The sequence below is a fragment of the Pongo abelii genome, chromosome 1, assembly GCF_028885655.2.
Source record: "Pongo abelii isolate AG06213 chromosome 1, NHGRI_mPonAbe1-v2.0_pri, whole genome shotgun sequence".
Classification (NCBI taxonomy): domain Eukaryota; kingdom Metazoa; phylum Chordata; class Mammalia; order Primates; family Hominidae; genus Pongo; species Pongo abelii.
Window position 1 is genome coordinate 180,419,962 of NC_071985.2, and position 19,643 is coordinate 180,439,604.

Consider the following 19,643-nt stretch of genomic DNA (forward strand, 5'->3'; position numbering starts at 1 on the left):
CAATGGCACGATCTTGGCTCGCTGCAACCTCACCTCCCAGGTTCAAGTGATTCTCCTACCTCAGCCTCCCGAGTAGCTGGGATTACAGGTGTGAGCCACGACGCCCGGCTAATTTTTGTATTTTTAGTAGAGATGGGGTTTCATCATATTGGCCAGGCTGGTCTCGAACTCCTGACTTCAGGTGATCCATCTGCCTCGGCCTCCCAAAGTGCTGGGATTACAGAAGATTGAATCTTTTTTTTTTTTTTTGAGACAGTTTCACTTTTGTTGCCCATGTTGGAGTGCAATGGTGCGATCTCGGTTCACTGCAACGTGTGCCTCCCGGGTTCAAGCGATTCTCCTGCCTCAGCCTCCTGAGTAGCTGATATTGCAGGCATGCGCCACCACGCCCAGCTAATTTTGTATTTTTAGCAGAGACGGGATTTCTCCATGTTGGTCAGGCTGGTCTTGAACTTCTGACCTCAGGTGATCCGCCCACCTCGGCCTCCCAAAGTGATGGGATTACAGGCATGAACCACTGCGCCTGGCCTAGAAGATTGGATCTTCTGAGAACATCAGAGAAAGATTGTCCTTGTCGTCCACACTATAGCAAAACTCTGGAGCCTTGAACCTTGGGTTCATAATCTCACAACTGAAAAGGGTCCCTCCACACTCCTGGAACAGTACACCCACTGGAACCCTTAAGGTAAAACCGACTAGAAACGTTTCTCCTCAGAAGAAGATGGCATCCTTGATGTGAACAGCTTTTCCCAAGATCACAGATCAAGACTTCTACTATCATGAGACTCTTATCTTTGAATATTTTTTCCTTGCTTATGCTTCTATGAACAATAGAAATGAAAAGAGGGTCTGTTTTGTGCACTTATAGGGTATACTTTTATTTGTGAAGGATTTTTGCAGACAGCCTTATACATGAATAACCTTATACTTTAATAGATAAAAGATGAAGGCCCAATGTAGGTGACAAACTTTAATGGTACATACATTGCCTCATAATCAGTCAAAACTCCTCTTAACCCACATCATGGATTAAAGAGAACACTGCCAGGAGGCCTTCACTCTTCTACAAGGACATCATCTGTTAGGTCCTTTTACCATGGTTTAGAATAAAAGAGGCAATAATTAGAAATGTCTCCCTCATAATAGGCTCTACAGTAAATTCTACTTTAAAGGCTATCATTACACAACAGACTTTAAATTATCTGTGAAAGTTATGCTAGGCCGGGTGCAGTGGCTCACACCTGTAATCCTTGCACTTTGGGAGGCTGAGGCAGGCGGATCATGAGGTGAGGAGTTCGAGACCAGCCTGGCCAATATGGTGAAACCCGTCTCTGATAAAAATACAAAAATTACCCGGGCGTGGTGGCTCACACCTGTAATCCCAGCTACTTGGGAGGCTGAGGCAGGAGAATCCCTTGAACCTAGGAGGCGGAGGTTGCAGAGAGCCGAGATTGTGCCACTGCACTCCAGCCTAGGCGACAAGGGCAAAACTGTCTCAAAACAAAATAAATAAATAAAATAGAAAAATTAGCCAGGCATGGTGGTGCATGCCTGTAGTCCCAGCTACTCGGGAGGCTGAGGCAGGAGAATTGCTGGAATCTAGGAGGAGGAGGTCACAGTGAGCCGAGATTGCGCTACTGCACTCCAGCCTGGGCGACAGAGTGAGACTCCATCTCAAAACAAAACAAACTTGACAATCACCCTAACACATCTAATCTCATTTTTATTGGTGAAGCAGTAGTATTTGTAGTGACCATTCATTAACAAATCTAAAGCATGCATTTATTTTTTGAGATGCAGTCTCACTCTGTAGCCCAGACTGGAGAGCAGTGGCGTGAACTCCGCTCATTGCAACCTCCCCTCCCAGGTTCAAGCGATTCCCCTGCCTCAGCATCCCCAGTAGCTGGGATTACAGGTGTGAGCCACCACGCCCGGCTAATTTTTGTATTTTCATTTTTTATTTATTTATTTTTTATTTTGGGATGGAGTCTCGCTCTGTCGCCTAGGATGGAATGCAGTGGCACGATCTTGGCTCACTGCAACCTCCGCCTCTTGGTTCAAGCGATTCTCCTGCCTCAGCATCCCGAGTAGCTGGGATTATAGGCGCACGCCACCACACCGGGCTAATTTTCGTATTTTCAGTAGAGACAGGGTTTCACTGTGTTGGTCAGGCTGGTCTTGAACTCCTGATCTCATCATCCACCCACCTTGGCCTCCCGAAGTGCTGGGATTACAGGCGTTAGCCACTGCGCCCAGCCTAATTTTTGTATTTTTAGCAGAGATGGGATTTCACCATGTTGAGGTCAGCTGGTCTCCAACTCCTGACCTCAGGTGATCCACCTCCCTCGGGATTACAGGCGTGAGCTACCATGCCTGGCCAGCTCTATAGCATTTACACACTAACACTGCCCTCTAACACCGTCCTCAAGAATAGTCAATCCCCTTTCCTCCTTGGAGCATGTTCTTTTCTGTACCATTCATTTAATGCTTAATCACATACTACCCCAAATCTAAAAAATCTCATATTATTGTGCACCAACGTGGTGGGACACGGAGAGGAAAACCCACAATATTGAGAATTTGGAAATAATTGTAGTGCAGGCAGGGCTCAGTGGCTCACACCTGTAATCCCAGCACTTTGGGAGGCCAAGGCGGGTAGATCACCTGAGGTCAGGAGTCCAAGACCAGCCTGGCTGACATGGTGAAGCCCTGTCTCTACTAAATATACAAAAGTTAGCCGGGTATGGTGATGCATGCCTGTAATCTCAGCTACTGGGGAGGCTGAAGCAGAATCACTTGAACCTTGGGAGGCAGAGGTTGCAGTGAGCCGAGATTGTGCCACTGCACTCCAGCCTGGGTGACAGAGTGTGACTCCATCTCAAAAAAAAAAAAAAAGAAAAAGAAAAAAAGCATTGTAGTGCAGTCTGTCACTGACTTGCTATGTGACTTCAACAAACTCATTTTATCTTTTTTTTTTTTTTTTTTTTTGAGACAGGGTTTAGTTCTGTCGCCCAGGCTGGACTACTTGACCGCCCAAGCTCAAACAATCCTCCTACCTCAGCTCCCGAATACTCTGTAGACCTAATTTATTTATTTTTTGTAAAGATGAGGTCTTTGTTGCCCAGGCTGGTCTCGAACTCCTGGGCTCAAGCAATCCTCCCACCTCAGCCTCTCAATGTGCTGGGATTACAGGTGTGAGCCATCATGCCCAGCCACACCTATTTTCTTTAACTGTAAAATGAAGGTTCTTAAACTAAAATCACTAAGGATTCTTCCCAGCCATGGAGTCCTTATATTAACATAAGAATATAACACTTCAGTTTTTAGGATCCCCCCTCACTAAGTGCACTTAAACAATATACGTCATGCCAGTTAATTATCTCAATCTTTGTGTGAATGTCAACTCAAATCTTTTCTCCAGGAAGTCTTCTTGGACTGTCTAATGGGTGTCCAGTCTGGATTAGGTGTGCTCTCTGTCTCTACAACAAGTACTGAGGACTGGTCTGTAATATACTGTTATGCAATATTTATCTGTTTATTTAATATTTACTCTTCTCCAGTAAATTTAAGTTCCCTGAAGTATTTATAAGTTATACAAGTTACAACACTTAAATAGTACTTAGCATAGGTATTTAAGGAAATGAATGTTGAAGGCCACCGCTGAGTGGGGAAAAAAAAACAAAAAAGGAAATGGATGATGTTCCAGTATTAAAAATGTCTGCAGGCTGGGCGTGGTGGCTCACACCTGTAATTTCAGCACTTTAGGAGGCTGAAGCAAGAGGATAGTTTGAGGACAAGAGTTCAAGACCAGCCTGAGCAACATAGGGAGACCTGTCTCTACAAAAAATTAAAAAATTAGCCGAGTGTGGTAGCATGCACCACGATCATGCCACTGCACTCCAGCCTGAGTGACAGAGTAAGACCCTGTCTCAAAAAATAAAATAAAAATAAAAACTTCTCCAGTAAAAGTAGCCTTTTTCAGAAAGCAGTCATTACAAGTGGATCACTAAGGAATTTGAAGTTTGCATTAATATTAACTTTTAAAGCCAAATGTCTAGAATAAAAGTAGACAAGACACACTTTACATAAAATTTATAACATTTATTTAGGCAAAAAAAAATCCCAAAACAAAAATCTGTACACACAACATTAATACTTAAGTGATGTCCTGATTTAAAATATAGCATGATTCATGTACAGAATACTCCCATTCATCTGGCCATAGTGAGAACAGTGCCTTCAGTCCAGATAATTGAGAGTCTTTGAAATATACACACTTTGCAATGAATTTTTTATATCCTTAGAAAGGAGTTAAACTGTTCTATCAGAATTCAAACAAAAGATAACTTTTCTCACACTCATAAGTCAGTGAGAATTTGACAGTGGGAATTCTACAAAAGTCAGGGATTTCTTAATTTTTGTTGTTGCAGATTATCTGAGAGTATAAAGTTTTTAAGGAAAAACAATGCTCTTAAGATCCTGCTTTTATTAAAGTGTCTCAGCTTTCATTAGCTAAGTAGCTTCTTTCTTCTAGGCTGCTTAAAATAAGCTTAAAAGGACCCCATTTGAACAGTTTTTCCCAAAATAAGTCCAAAATTAAACACATAATATTAATAAAGTAGATTTATGATTTCCCACAAAATAATTTTGATAAACTTGGATTTTGGAAATATTCTTAATAGCCATTCTGTCTAGCTGTAAAGTTAGGCTGTGCTATCCAAAAGAGCTTTACTTTAGAGTCATGAGAAGCAGCACTGATCTTTGCAAAACTTACCCCAAAAAATGGGGAGAGAGAAAAACAGGAAGAAAAGTCTCTTTCTTAGGCTACCAGTCAGTTAACAAAGTATCTTAGGTTAAGATTTGGAAACCAAAGAATGCATAATTAGGAGTGTACCATATCATGCAAAGTCTATGAAATACTAAATAAGGTAAAACAATTACTCATTTAAAGCACAATGAGCAAATTCTCTTATCATACGGCTATTCTCATCACCGAAACGAAGGTTGGTTTTGCATTATTCCTAAAATAAAACAGTTCATGAGTGAATACTGCAAATTAAAAACTATCAATACACAGCAAATGATAAGGACTAAACATCCATTATCCACAAACTCATTTGAAACTGCTACCATGGATTTGAGAGGGAAACCAAAAGTTTGCAAACCTCTCTGGGAGCTGTATCAAAGTATTCTGAAGCCCTAGCAAATACAAAGTCCCCAAATAAGTAAAATACAGATAAAAGTGGAAGAGCCTATGTCAGCTCAAAGTAACATACTTCCTTTAACTTATGCCTTCAGTTTAATAATACTGTTTATACCACTATAAACGTTGTATAATAACCAAATAATGTAAACATACCATTAGAGGGCAGGAGAGGGATGGGTTTCACCATATACAAAGAGTGTAAGTTTGTTTTCCCTGCTACCTCTTTTCAACCCTGGGTGCAGCTGTACACTGTTCTATAGGGATAATGCGTTTAAAAACACTAAGCTAAATCTCCGGTAAATTAACCTAATTTAGCACATAAAATACGTTTTCATTAAAATGTGCTCAAAAGGGACAGGAAGATGGCCCAATGTTATGTTGATGCATGGCATAATTAAAAACACAGCTAAGACCAGGCACTGTGGCTCATGCCTGTGATTCCAGCACTTTGGGAAGCTGAGGTGGGAAAATCACTTGAGGCCAGGAGTTCGAGACTAGCCTGGGCAACACAGTGAGACATCGTCTCTCTCTCTCTTTTTTGTTTTTTGTTTTTTTTTTAACATAGCCAAATAAGATGACTGGGGAGAAAACAGATTAACACAAAAGGTCCCACCTGTAAGGGCAACTTCCTAAAGCTAGATAATATAAAACCTATGGTTTTAAACATAAAACTTGATTATGTGGACGTTTGCAAATGAAATAGATCATGAAAGCAAATTCCCATGCAGTTTTATTCACCTCCATCATGTGTAATCTACTTAAGGTGACTAGTGCCACTATAAGGCATTACTGTCCTGGGGTGACAAGAAGCAATATTTATAGTCAATTCCTGAAACGGGGTCTGATATGCTTTTTAAAAATCCTAAACTAACTAAGATCAATAGCCATGGAGTCATTGGCTTGAGGGTAAACTAATCCCTTATACCACTTATTTTATTAATTAGTTAATAATGCAGTTAATTTTCAACTGCAAAAAGAAAAAACTATTTTGTGGAGTAGAAAGACCACAGCAATAATTACTTGATGCAAAAAATAAGACGCCTTAATTGTATTTGCTCAAATCTGTTGTTTTACTCAATGATACCAATATGTATCATTATAATCTATTTTTAAAAAATTTTCCTCATTATGCCCTAGAACATCATTATACTCTAAAAAGTCAAATTCCATTTCCTTTAGATTTCTTTACTGTTGCTTGTGGACTGATGTAGTGATATTTTACACTGGAGCCCAACAATGATTTGAACAATGAGTGGTTCAACCCTAGTCTAAATTGTGCTTGAAATAGCACCTCTAGCCACTGAGAGATAACACTCAAAGGCACCAATAACAGTTACATTCTAGTCTACAGGTGCAAAAGGGAGGCCTTGTAGATTCTAACTATAGATACTGGCCACTTATGCCTCATAATTCCAATATATACATCCACTGTATTTTAGCCAGATTTAGGACCTTACAGACAATTCTGTGCCTTAATTCTATACACAATTTTAGGAACCATCCCAACTGCGAAGGCACTCAAATTTTTATGTATTTGGGATGTAATAAATTATTATGCTTTTAAGACTCAGAAGTATCTGGCCACTACTGATGTTTACAAAGTAGGAAATTTAGCCTGTAGTTCCAGCTACTCCAGAGGCTAAGGGGGTAGGATCACGTAAGCCCAAAAGGCTGCAGTGAGCTATGACTGTGCCACTGCACTCCAGCTTAGGCAACAGAGTGAAACTCTGTCTCTATAAAAAGAAAAAAAGTAGGAAATTTAATTTTTTTTTTCCCCAGAAGAGTCTCACTCCATTGCCCAGGCTGGAGTGCAGTGGCACGATCTTAGCTCACTGCAACCTCTACCTCCTGGGTTCAAGTGATTCTTGTGCCTCAGCCTCCCGAGTAGCTGGGACTATAGGCGCGCAAAAAAGCCACCATGCCCAGCTAATTTTTGTATTTTTAGTAGAGACAGGGTTTCACCACGTTGGCCAGGCTGGTCTCGAACTCCTGATCTCAAGTGATCCGCCCGCCTTGGCCTCCCAAAATGCTGGGATTACAGGCAAGAGCCACTACGCCCACCCTTGCTTTTAAGTATTTTGGATGCTTCATCTATTAAGAAGTTATTCTGAGTAAAGAAGGGATTTACTGTTTTCTGTACACTTTTAGCCATTTCTGAAAATAATTTGTAAAGACAAAAACCTAGCATTAGCCTGTAAAGAAATATGCACTTTTGTCTTGAACAGTATAAAACAGAAACTTGAAGCCAAACTTCTTAAATAGGCTTTCCCTTAACTACACTAGATAAAAGACCTGGAAACGGTCAACATATCTAGCAATTTCCAAACTACCACAGGCCATCTCGTTTTCTGAACTTTGTCTCAGACATTAACATTCAGAAAAGGAAAAAAAAAAAAAACAACTTTTAAAATAATTCTCTATTTTGTCTGAAATAAACTTAGTCTGTGAAAATTTCTTACACCTATAAAAATTCCTTAAGCCAATTAAGTCAGCATTAACTCAGCATTTAATATGGTTTTCAGTGATTCTAAATATCTATTTAGAGATTTATTTGAGTCAGTGTCTCGCTCTGTTTCCCAGATGCCACCACACCCAGCTAATTAAAAAAAAATTTTTTTTTTTTTTTGGTAGAGACCGAGTCTCACTATGTTGCCCAGGCTGGTCTTGAACTTCTGGGCTCAAGCAATCCTCCTGCTTCAGCTTCCCAAAGTGCTGGGATTTAAGCATGAGCCACTGCATCCGGACCTAAATGTCTACTTTAACTCAGTTTTCATTCACATGAAGGAACTCCAAAAAAATTCAAGTCTGATTATTGTGATAATGGTATAAAATATGTTTGTCAAAAAATGTCATCAGTGAACTAATAAACCAGCTCCTTTCTAAATTAAAATGCTTCTGAATAATCACTATGATTTTAATATTCCATTTTAAATCTCTATTGAAAACATCAGCCATCTATGAAAAAAATGTAGTTATCTGGGATTGTAGACTGACCTTATTCACAAAATAAAATTTTAAATGAAAATTAAGTTTTTTGGTGACTTGCTATCTCTCAAGTGCTATTACTGATATAAGTGATTCTTTACTATACTGTATCAGATACCTTAAGGAAAGGTAATTGTCTTAAAAATAATCCGTCAAAAATATGTGCTGTTATGCACTGCGAGTAGAATCATTACATTTAATCATTTAAAGAGTTTAATTATTTTCTTTCATTTTTGGCAGTGAGATGGGGACACTTTCTCTAACATGAACACATTAAGAAGATACACATATTTTGAACAAGAGATTTTAATTTTTATGGCAAAATTTACTGGTGTCAATTGTATTTTAACTGAGAGGTTAACACCATGTTGTTGTCTCTATTCCACTGAACAAAAATGACTTTGAAATAGAGGAAAAGAATAGCCAGTTTTAACTGGCGATAATTTTTTAAAATCACATTTTCACAACAATACAACATATGGAGATGTAGACAGTTAGTCTTTAACACAGAGTGCTGTAATATTTTATACTGTGGTGCTTGGGGAAATATTCCTAGTGAATAACCAGCAGTCTGTGCAGGAACCAGCAGTCCACACTTCTAGGTATAAATATAGAGAACAAGCTTCTGCTCACCGCCTCAAGAGAGGTGGGCTCCCGAAGGGTAGCCTGTCTCATTTTAAAACCTATACCATGAAAGCAATTCCCAGTTCCTACACTCTGTTCTCCCTTCATAATTTTTCTTTCTCATACATCTTTCCGCCAGCCATCCAGGCTCCTGCCAGTGATTAGCTTCCACAAGATGATCCACATTTCCCTTCTTTCACACTAAGAAGGACATCTTATAAAAGATACACAGATAGAGAAGAAAGCCATTTTATACAGAAGCAGTATAAAATTTACAACTGAAGCAGTGTCAGAAATCAGGTCAACAGCTTATGTGAAGCTGCAAATTGACTGGAAGGGACTCTGAGATCAGAAAAGTCTGGCCTAAGGGTTCGTGCAAACTTTACCATAAAACTGTAGAATCTCAAGCACAAGTAAGTTCAAACACCGAAAGATGTGGAAAATTTCCTAAAAGGCAATGATAAAGGAAGAGACCTTTCTTGACTCATAAGTTAAAAATCACAAGACAAATTAGAGACTGTTCACATAGGCAGTACTACACATTATCAATCCCAAATTGATTTTATGACTCTTGTCATAGAAACCCCCAAAACATCAGGGAGGGTAAGATATTCCAAATGGACCAATCACAAAAAGGATTCCTGTGATTCAATTATCCAATACTTATGGCTATCAATTTAGTCTGGCTTGGGGCTGTTTCTTACAGGGAGGTGGCCTCCCATGGCGCACAATGTGTTTTTCTAAGCTATCCAGAATGGCCACAGCAATCTGTTGGACATGGGGATCAGTATGTTCATGATCTTTGATGTTGTATAAATGCTGCAATCCTCCTTCTTCAATCAGCATGCTGCAATACCTTGAAGCTGAAAAAAAAAAAAACAAAAACAAAAACACAAAACAGGAGAAATAGCTTTTCTTAAAACACTTGAAAATTATTCCACAAAAAAAATGACTTCTAGGAGCCATTTTTTTTTTAGCTGTTTTGTCATTGATCACTAACATGCAACAGCTTGATAAATAACCTCTATACTGATGTTATGTCTACAGTGCAAGGCCTACACATTCAATCAATAAATAGCTAGCTAGCTTGATTCTTCTAACCTCAAGACATATACAATCTGTATTAAAAAAAAAAAAAAAATCATAACTACCTTATCTTTGACCCAAAATCACAGGTAAGTGTTGTTATATTTTTATGCACTTTCTATGCTTTTTTTTTTTTTTTTAGACAGAGTCTTGCCCCGTTGCCCAGGCCGGAGTACAGTGGCGCAATCTCAACTCACTGCAGCCTCCGCCTCCTGGGTTCAAGCGATTCTTGTGCCTCAGCCTGGAAACACAGGCACATGCCACCACCCCTGGATAATTTTTTTATTTTTAGTAGAGATGGGGTTTTACCATGTTGCCTAGGCTGGTCTAAAACTCCTGCCCTCAAGCAATCCTCCCGCCTCAGCCTCCCAAAGTACTCGAATTATAGGCATGAGTCACAGTGCCAGGCCACATTTCCTATGCTTTTTAAAAACTTAATGGCACTCATACTGCACATACAGTTTTTAAATTTTTGAAATATTTTATTTGCCTTTCTTTAAGACAGTCTCATTCTGTTGCCCAGGCTGGGGTGATCATGGCTCATGCCCAGTGGTGTGATCATGGCTCACTGCAGCTTGCTGTGTTGCCCAGGCTGGAGTCCAATGGCACAATTTTGGCTCACTGCAACCTCTGCCTCCCGAGTTCAAGCAATTCTCCTTCCTCAGTCTCCTGGGTAGCTGGGACTATAGGCACCAGCCACCACACCTGGCTAAATTTTTGTATTTTTGGTAGAGTTGGGGTTTTACCAGGCTGGCCAGGCCAGTCTCAAACTCCTGACCTTAAGTGATCTGCCTGCCTCAGCCTCCCAAAGTGCTGGGGTTACAGGTGTGAGCCACCACACCCAGCCACGTTAAAACATTTCAATACAAACAGAAGTGAATTCCATTTAAATATAAACAAAATAAGCCCACAAGGTAGGAACCTAAACTATCTGAGTTGGAGACAAAATATTCTAATATTCCCCAAATTACAGTGCATTTTAGAATAAATTATTCAGGGACTGGGCGCGGTGGCTCATGCCTGTAATCCTAGCACTTTGGGAGGCCGAGGCGGGCGGATCACGAGGTCAGGAGATCGAGACCATCCTGGCTAACATGGTGAAACCCTGTCTCTACTAAAAATACAAAAAAATTAGCCAGGCGTGGTGGCGGGCACCTGTAGTCCCAGCTACTTGGAAGGCTGAGGCAGGAGAATGGTGTGAAGTGGGAGGCGGAACTTGCAGTAGGCCGAGATCATGCCACTGCACTCCAGCCTGGGCGACAGCAAGACTCCGTCTCAAAAAAAAAAAAAAAATAAATAAATAAAAGAATAAATTATTTAGGGCTGTCATTCCATAGAGTAAAACCTAAATAACTCTAATACCTAAAAGTAGTGACAAAAATAAATACTTGTATGAAAATGCACTATTATTATTATTATTTTTTTTTTTTTTTCAGACAGTCTCGCTCTGTCACCCAGGCTGAAGTGCAGTGGTGTGATCTTGGCTCACTGTAACCTCCACCTCCCAGTTCAAGTGATTTTCCCGCCTCAGCCTCCCTAGTAGCTGAGAGTACAGATGTGTGCCATAACGCCCAGCTAATTTTTTGTATTTTTAGTAGAGATGGGGTTTCACCATGTTAGCCAGGATGGTCTCGATCTCCTGACTTTGTGATCCGCCCGCCTTGGCCTCCCAAAATGCTGGGAATACAGGCGTGAGCCACTGCGCCCAGCCGAAAATGCACTATTATTTACTTATTATGTTTTATTTTCTCCTACTGAGCTGTGAAAGGTCCATTCCTTGAGTTATGAGGAAAGGAACCTATAGATTAGAGACTGGGAATATGATGGGATCAACTGTTAATAAACTCGGGAGGCCTCAGAATCTGTGGGTACAGTAAAAAAAAAAAGACTTTAGGGCAGAGACAGTTTAATGTAGCTAAAGAGGCAGTTTTTGATTTATGAGTGAACAACTCTGCTTCTGGGTAATCTAGTAGGAAGGACCGGATAAGCCTCCAGGTGGGAGTTCAGGTGGGTACAAGACAGTTTTCTTGGTCACATCCCATTCGTTGAATTCTTCTTCTCTATCTGACACAGAAGAGCTTTTACTGCATTGCCTTTTTGTGGTGTGCAGTGAGTTTTCATCAAAGAATACAAGAGAAAGAGCTGGGCGCGGTGGCTCATGCCTGTAATCCCAGCACTTTGAGAGGCCAAGGCGGGTGAGTTCGAGACCAGCCTGGCCAACACAGTGAAACCCAGCCTCCACTAAAAATACAAAAATTAGCTGGGCATGGTGGCGCATTCCTGTAGTCCCAGTTACTCGGGAGGCTGAGGCAGGAGAATTGCTTGAATCTGGGAGGTGTAGCTGAGATCGTGCCACTGCACTCCAGCCTGGGCAACAGAGTGAGACTCTGTCTCCAAAAAAAAAAAAAAAAACCCAAGCGAAAATCTCACAAAATGTTACTACTTCTGCTATAAGGATATTGGTAAAAACAACTCTCACATATCCTATATAAGGCCCTTTATAGTATGTCCCCTATTAAGGTCCAATAGAAGAAATTTAATTCATAGTTAACTGCTCGTAAAAAGTTCTCTCCCCTCCCCGTCTCCCCTGACAAGGATATAGAATGTTTCCCTCTTATATGGAGAACCATGTCGCTTTTTACTTGCAGCAGAGCCACAAAAATCCCTATGCATGGCCTACAAGTCTACATTTGACTATTTTCCCTCTATCCTAGGATTTTTTTTTTTTTCTTTTTGAGACAGAGCCTCACTCTGTCACCCAGGCCAGAGTGCATGGTGCCATCACAGCTCACTGCAGCCTTGCTCTCTGGGCTCAGATGATGCTCCCACCTCAGCCTCCCAAGTAGCTGGGACTACAGGAGCACACCACAACACCTGGCTAATTTCTTTTACATCTTTTATAGAAACTAGGTTTCGCCATGTTGCCCAGGCTGGTCTCAAACTCCCGGGCTCAAGCGATCCACTCACCTCAACTTCAGAAAATGCTGGGATTATAGGGATAAGCCATTATGCCCGGCCCCTGTAATTTTTGAAAAATTATTTTTCCTTACTTCTAATTAAAACTAAAAATAGGCCAGGCACAGTGGCTCACACCTGTAAGCCCAGCACTTTGGGAGGCCGAGGTCGGTGGATCACCTGAGGTCAGGGGTTCAAGATCAGCCCAGCCAAAATGGTGAAACCCTGTCTCTAAAATACAAAAATTAGCCAGGTGTGGTGGTGCAGGCCTGTAGTCCCAGCTACTCTGGAGGTTGAGGCAAGAGAATCACTTGAACCTGGGAGGTGGAGGGTGTGGTGAGCCGAGATCGCACCACTGCACTCCAGCCTGGGTGACAAAGTAAGTGAGACTCCACCTCAAAAAAAAAAAAAAAAAAAAAATATATATATATATATATGTGTGTGTGTGTGTGTATGTATATATATGTGTATGTGTATATATATGTATATACATATATATATACGTATATATATATACACACTTTACTATTAAAGTGGTTCTGTGTATTTCTTGTGTCAAATCATTTGTGGAATGAGTTTATATTAATAAATAATTAGGCCACGCTTGATGGCTGACGCCTGTAATGCCAGCACTTTGGAAGGAAGAGGCAGGCAGATCACTTGAGCCTAGGAGTTTGAGACCAGCCTGGCCAACATGGTGAAACCCCGTCTCTACAAAAAATACAAAAAAAAGCCAGGCATGGTGACATGCACTTGTAGTCCTAGCTACAAGCTGAGGCGGGAGGATCATCTGAGCCTGGACGACAAGGCTGCAGTGAGCTGTTACTATGCCACTGCACTCCAGCTCCAGTGATAGAGAGAGACCCTGTCTCTAAATAAATAAATAAGAGTTGCATCGTAGCTTTCAAAGAATAATATAGAACCTGATTCAAACACTTTGCTTCTTCAGAAACCATGGGTGCTGGGAGCGACATCTTGAACAACAGAATTTTGGGTGAATGAGAACTGGGCACCGGAATGTACCATCAACAGTGGATCTACTTAAGACATTTTACTCAACAAATGGACTCACTGTAGTCTCCTAATCTTTAAATTCCTTGAGGTAAGAGCACTGTCTCATTCACCACTGTCATTCAGTGCCTAGTTACACCATGCTCATTCTGAAAGAATACCTTAAGTTGGCCGGGCACAGTGGCTCACGCCTGTAATCCCAGCACTTTGGGAGGCTGAGGCGGGCGGATCACCTGAGGTCAGGAATTCGAGACCAGCCTGGCCAACATGGTGAAACTCCGTCTCTACTAAAAAAAAAAAAAAATACAAAAATTAGCCAGGTATGCTGGCAGGTGCCTGATATCTCAGCTACTCGGGAGGCTGAGGCAGGAGAATCGCTTGAACCCAGGAGGCAGAGGTTGCAGTGAGCCGAGATCGCGCCACTGTACTCCAGCCTGGGGAACAAGAGCGAGACTTCGTCTCAAAAAAAAAAAAAAAAGAATACCTTAAGTTTATAATCTAAGATTGCCTTACATTTTAGGTCAGTGTTCTTAAAATTAACTTTAATACACAATTTAGAAATATCTTTCCTGGGAAATGACAATTTCACTTAAAGAAAAAAAACACAGTTCTCTTTTTTTGGTACATACGATTCTTGCTGCAGACATGTTGCATGGCCCAAACTGCCCATAGCTGGACTCCTGGTGTTGTGAAACAGCCAAGTAATGGGAAAAATGGATTAAAGGACCTAAAGGTGCAAAAGAAAAGAATCAAAGTTACATCTCATACTTAGCGTAATTTCCTAAAGCAGTGATTCCTAAACTTTTTATTTTCAAAATTTATCCTATTATATTTAGACTAATATAAATGAGCTATAGAATTTCATTTGTCTTAACCATCTCAGAGAAGACTGCATTCAGACATGACTCAGTACAGAAGATGGAAGGTGATTAGAACATGGTACTAAAAGAGAAAAAATTTTTCCAAAAGCACTTTTTAGTCTTAAAGATACACATTTGAAGATAAGTAGACCTTGGTTTGGAAACTAAGAAATAGAGAAATCAGGTGATAACTAACTAGTAGAACACTATGAAAAAGATGTATAATTATCCCTTCTATTTTCTACTGGTCTGAATAAAAATAGGTAGAACATAAGTTGGAGAAATAAAAAAAATGTTGGCAACATCAGCATTTATGAACCAAACAGAAAAAAAAGTTGAATGAAAATACTTCAGGTAATTAGTAATTTAATTATCAAGTTATCTAATTACAAACAGAGTTAGGCATCCAGTATGCACTTTATTTATTTATTTATTTATTTATGTATTTATTTTGAGACAGAGTCTTGCTCTGTTGCCCACGCTGGAGTGCAGTGGCGCGATCTCGGCTCACTGCAACCTCCGCCTCCTGGGTTCACGGCATTCTCCTGCCTCAGCCTCCCGAGTAGCTGGGACTACAGGCGCCTGCCACCATGCCCGGCTAATTTTTTTTTGCATTTTTAGTAGAGACAGGGTTTCACCGTGTTAGCCAGGATGGTCTCAATCTCCTGACCTCGTGATCCACCCGCCTTGGCCTCCCAAAGTGCTGGGATTACAGGTATGAGCCACCGTGCCCGGCCTATTTATTTATTTTTATTATTTATTTATTTATTTGAGACAGGGTCTCGCTCTGTTGCTCAGGCTGGAGTGCAGTAAGGTGATCTCAACTCATTGCAGCCTCAACCTCCCAGGCTCAAGTGATTCTCCCACCTTAGCCTCCCAAGCAGCTTGGACTACAGGGATGTGCCATCACAACTGGCTAATTTTTTATTTTTTGTAGAGACGGGGGTCTCACTATGTTGCTCAGGCTGGTCTCAAACACCTGAGCTCAAGTGATCTACCTGCCTTGGCCTTCTGAAGTGGTGGGACTACAGGTGCATGCCATCATGCCCAGGTTTTTTTATTTTTTAGTAGAGATGAGGTCTCACTATGATGCCTAGGCTACTCTCCAACTCCTGAACTCAAGTGATACTACCACCTCAGTCTCTCAAAGTGTTTGGATTATAGGTGTGAGCCACCATGCCAAGCCCAGAATGCACTTTAATAAATTATTACAAACTGTTTCCCCAACCAAATCTGGTGTTATTCCTTTTTTGAGAGTCTCATTCTGTCACCCAGGCTGCAGTGCAGTGGTGCCATCTCAGCTCACTGCAACCTCCACCTCCCAAGTTCAAGCGATTCTCATGCCTCAGCCTCCCAAGTAGCTGGAATTACAGGTGTGCACCACCATGCCCCACTACATGCACCACCATGCCCCACTAACTTTGTTTTTTCAGTAGAGACAGGGGTTTCAACATGTTGGCCAAGCTGGTCTCGAACTCCTGGACTGAAGTGATCCACACGCCTCAGCCTCCCAAAGTGCTGGGATTACAGGCATGAACCACAATGCCCAGCCTGAATCTGCTGCTACTTCTAATTCCTTCAATGTGTCATTTTATTTTAGACCTTCCTGCATTAATACAATGCTTTTTCTTCCTAAAAATCTCCTGCCTCTCCTTATCTTTCAACACTCAGGTCACAACTCACTTCCTCTGAAAGGGTGTGTGTGTGTGTGTGTGTGTGTGTGTGTGTGTGTGTGTGTGTGTGTGTGTGTGTGTGTGTGTGTGTGTGTGTGTGTGTGTGTGTGTGTGTGTGTGTGTGTGTGTGTGTGTGTGTGTGTGTGTGTGTGTGTGTGTGTGTGTATTTACATTTGGAGTCTTCCTCTGTCACTCAGGCTGGAATGCAGTGATGCAATCAGAGCTCACTGCAGCCTCAAACTCCTGGGCTCAAGTGATCCTCCCAGGACTACAGGTATGTGCTACCCTGCTGGGCTTCACCTTTAATTTCATAACATTCTATGGACATTTGGCATAACGGTATTTTATCTGATCCACATTTGCTCTCCCTCACAAGGATATAAAATTCTGTGTGCAGACACCATGTCTTTGTTCATCTTTGAATTTCAAGAGCACAGAACAAATTCCTAGCACTTGTCTTCAACAAATGTGAAATGAAGGAAACATGAAGAGTGATAGGTGGTAGAAAAAAGTCAAAATACTTTGCTTCTTTTAAAGCCAATACTTTTGGCTGGGTGTGGTGGCTCACGCCTGTAATCTCAGCACTTAGGGAGGCCCAGGCAGGCAGATCACCTGAGGTCAGGAGTTCAAGACCAGCCTGGCCAACATGGTGAAACCTCATCTCTACTAAAAATACAAAAATTAGCCGGGCATGCTAGTGGGCGCCTATAATCCCAGCTACTCAGGAGGCTGAGGCAGGGGAATTGCTTGAACCTGGGAGGTGGAGGTTGCAGTGAGCCAAGATCATGCCACTGCACTCCAGCCGTGGCGACGGAGTGAAACTCTGTCTCAAAATAAATAAATAAATAAATAACCAATACTGAGGTGCCTGAGGGAAAAATTATGCATCTAGTAGGAATGACTCTTAGGAATGATCTCTAGACTAGGTTGCTGGTTTACTATTAATTATGATACTAATTACCTGTATGCTACCATCTCACACTCTGGAGTTGGCCATTTCAAAATAGCTGAATGCTGAAAGACAAAAGACACACAAGAAGGGATTACAATATTTATTTAGCACTGCATTATTTACTACATTATGAGACTTTGATAGTTTAACCACTAAGAATGTCTTTTGTTGGTATGGAATGACCCTACCAAATCATCCAGCAGAGAATTCCTCTGGCTACGACTCAATGTCCAAGCTTGTTCACCTCTGGATATTAAATGGGCAATAATTCCAGCTGCAAAGTAACTGACTTCCACTTCCACACTGTGTAGAAGACTACTGATGTGGTCTATAAAATCTTTCCACATTAATTCAGAATGTAATTCTTGTACTTCAGCTATATTGTTCTGGAAAAAAAAAAAAGAAGATATAAAAATTAATATAATATGTATAGTAAATGGTTAAGATAACTGTTTTTAGGCCCTGGATAACAGGCAATTCAGGAAGGTGAGAGAAAAGTATTTCCCTGAGAGAAAGCATTCAAATGAGGGCAGTTTACAGACTGCAATGAAGGTAAGAGGAAGCCAAAGAGAAAGTAGCAGTTTTGTTGAAACAGAGATCATAGTTCAGGGTGGTCAAGCAGAAAAAACTCTGTAGAACAGAGTGCTGGAAAGGACAAAGCTCCACACTCAGAGACAGAGCACACATGACCTGTACCCCAAATCTCTGGCTCAGTAATGACATGGGTGAAACTCCAGGAGGCTAGGGAAAGAACTACCAGAAAGTAGTATATGAACAAATCCCAAAGTCACACGGGGATAGGAGTAGTTCACATTTCCGCTAGCCAGACTCAAGAGACCTTATAATAAGCAAAGTATTTGATAGTAGTAGGGCTAAATTATATATGAACCGCAGGGTAAAGTCTGATAAGACACCACTCTAACAAAACAAATAAACAGGGCTGGGTGTGGTGGCTCATACCTTAGAGGTCGGGAGTTTAAGACAAGCCTGGCCAACATGGAGAAAGCCCGTCTCTACTAAATCCACAAAAATTAGCCAGGTGTGGTGGTGCACACCTGTAATCTCAGCTACTTGGGAGGCTGAGGCACGAGAATTGCTTAAACCCAGGAGGCAGAGGTTACAGTGAGCTGAGATCCCACCACTGCACTCCAGCCTGGGAGACAGAGTGAGACGCCATCTCAAAACAAACAAACAAACAAACCCAAAACAGCCAAGCGTGGTGGCTCACGCCTGTAATCCCATCACTTTGGGAGGCAGAGGCAGGCAGATCACCTGAGGTCAGGAGTTCGAGACCAGCCTGGCCAACATGCAGAAACCCCGTCTCTACTAAAAAAATAGAAAAATGAGCTGGGCATGGTGTCATGTGCCTGTAATCCCAGCTACTCGGGAGGCTGAGGCAGGAGAATTGCTTGATCCTGGGAGGTGGAGGCTGCAGCGAGTGGAAATCATGTCACTGCACTCCAGCCTGGGCAACAGAGTGAGACTCTGTCTCACAAAAAAATAATAATAATAATAAAATAAAATAAAATAACACATAAACAAGCTTCAAGAGGAGCAACTTGATCTGCAAGTAACTGCATGCAAGAACAAAGTATAAGACTCTTTAGAGAAAAATAATAAAACCTAGCAATCACCAAGTTACATTTCGCAAGGACCGGCATCCAATAAAAAAATTACCAGGCATACAAAGGGGCAGAAAAATATGATTCATAACCAGGAGAAAAATCAATCCATAGAAATGGACTAAAAAATAACAGAGATAATAGAATTAGCAGACAAGGACTTAAAGCAGCTATTATAAATATTATAAATATAATTCAGACATAAACATGAAGAGAGAAAATGAACATGTAAGAAAGACATAAATGTAAATTTTTTTTTTTTTTAGATGGAGTCTCGCTCTCGCCCAGGCTGGAGTGCAATGGCGCGATCTCAGCTCACTGCAAGCTCTGCCTCCCAGGTTCACACCATTCTCCTGCCTCAGCCTCCTGAGTAGCTGGGGCTACAGGCACCCACTACCACGCCTGGCTAATTTTTTTATATTTTTAGTAGAGACGGGGTTTCACCATGTTAGCCAGGTTGGTCTCGATCTCCTGACCTCGTGATCCGCCCGCCTCGGCCTCCCAAAGTGCTGGGATTACAGGCGTGAGCCACCGCGCCTGGCCAACCTAAATGTAAATTATAGAAATTAAAAAAAAAAACAAAACTAAATATCTGAAAAGCAAAATATATTGGATGAGATTAACAGCAGATGAGATGCTTCCGGAAAAACAATCAGTGGACTAAACAAC

At 41.3% G+C, this 19,643-nt stretch overlaps 1 protein-coding gene across 1 annotated transcript in view; it reads right to left on the reverse strand.

Annotated features, from left to right (window-relative positions):
• Nucleotides 1-4,086: 4,086 nt before the first annotated feature.
• ZYG11B (zyg-11 family member B, cell cycle regulator) overlaps nt 4,087-19,643 on the reverse strand; it is a 99,762-nt gene continuing 84,205 nt past the window's right edge. Inside the window, exons 11-14 of the mRNA XM_009250261.3 lie at nt 17,541-17,738; nt 17,362-17,414; nt 14,497-14,594; nt 4,087-9,678 (exon numbers count right to left, since the gene is read on the reverse strand). Of these exons, the coding sequence (XP_009248536.1) occupies nt 9,488-9,678; nt 14,497-14,594; nt 17,362-17,414; nt 17,541-17,738 (540 nt within the window). The 3' untranslated portion in view covers nt 4,087-9,487. The remainder of the gene's footprint in view (nt 9,679-14,496; nt 14,595-17,361; nt 17,415-17,540; nt 17,739-19,643) is intronic.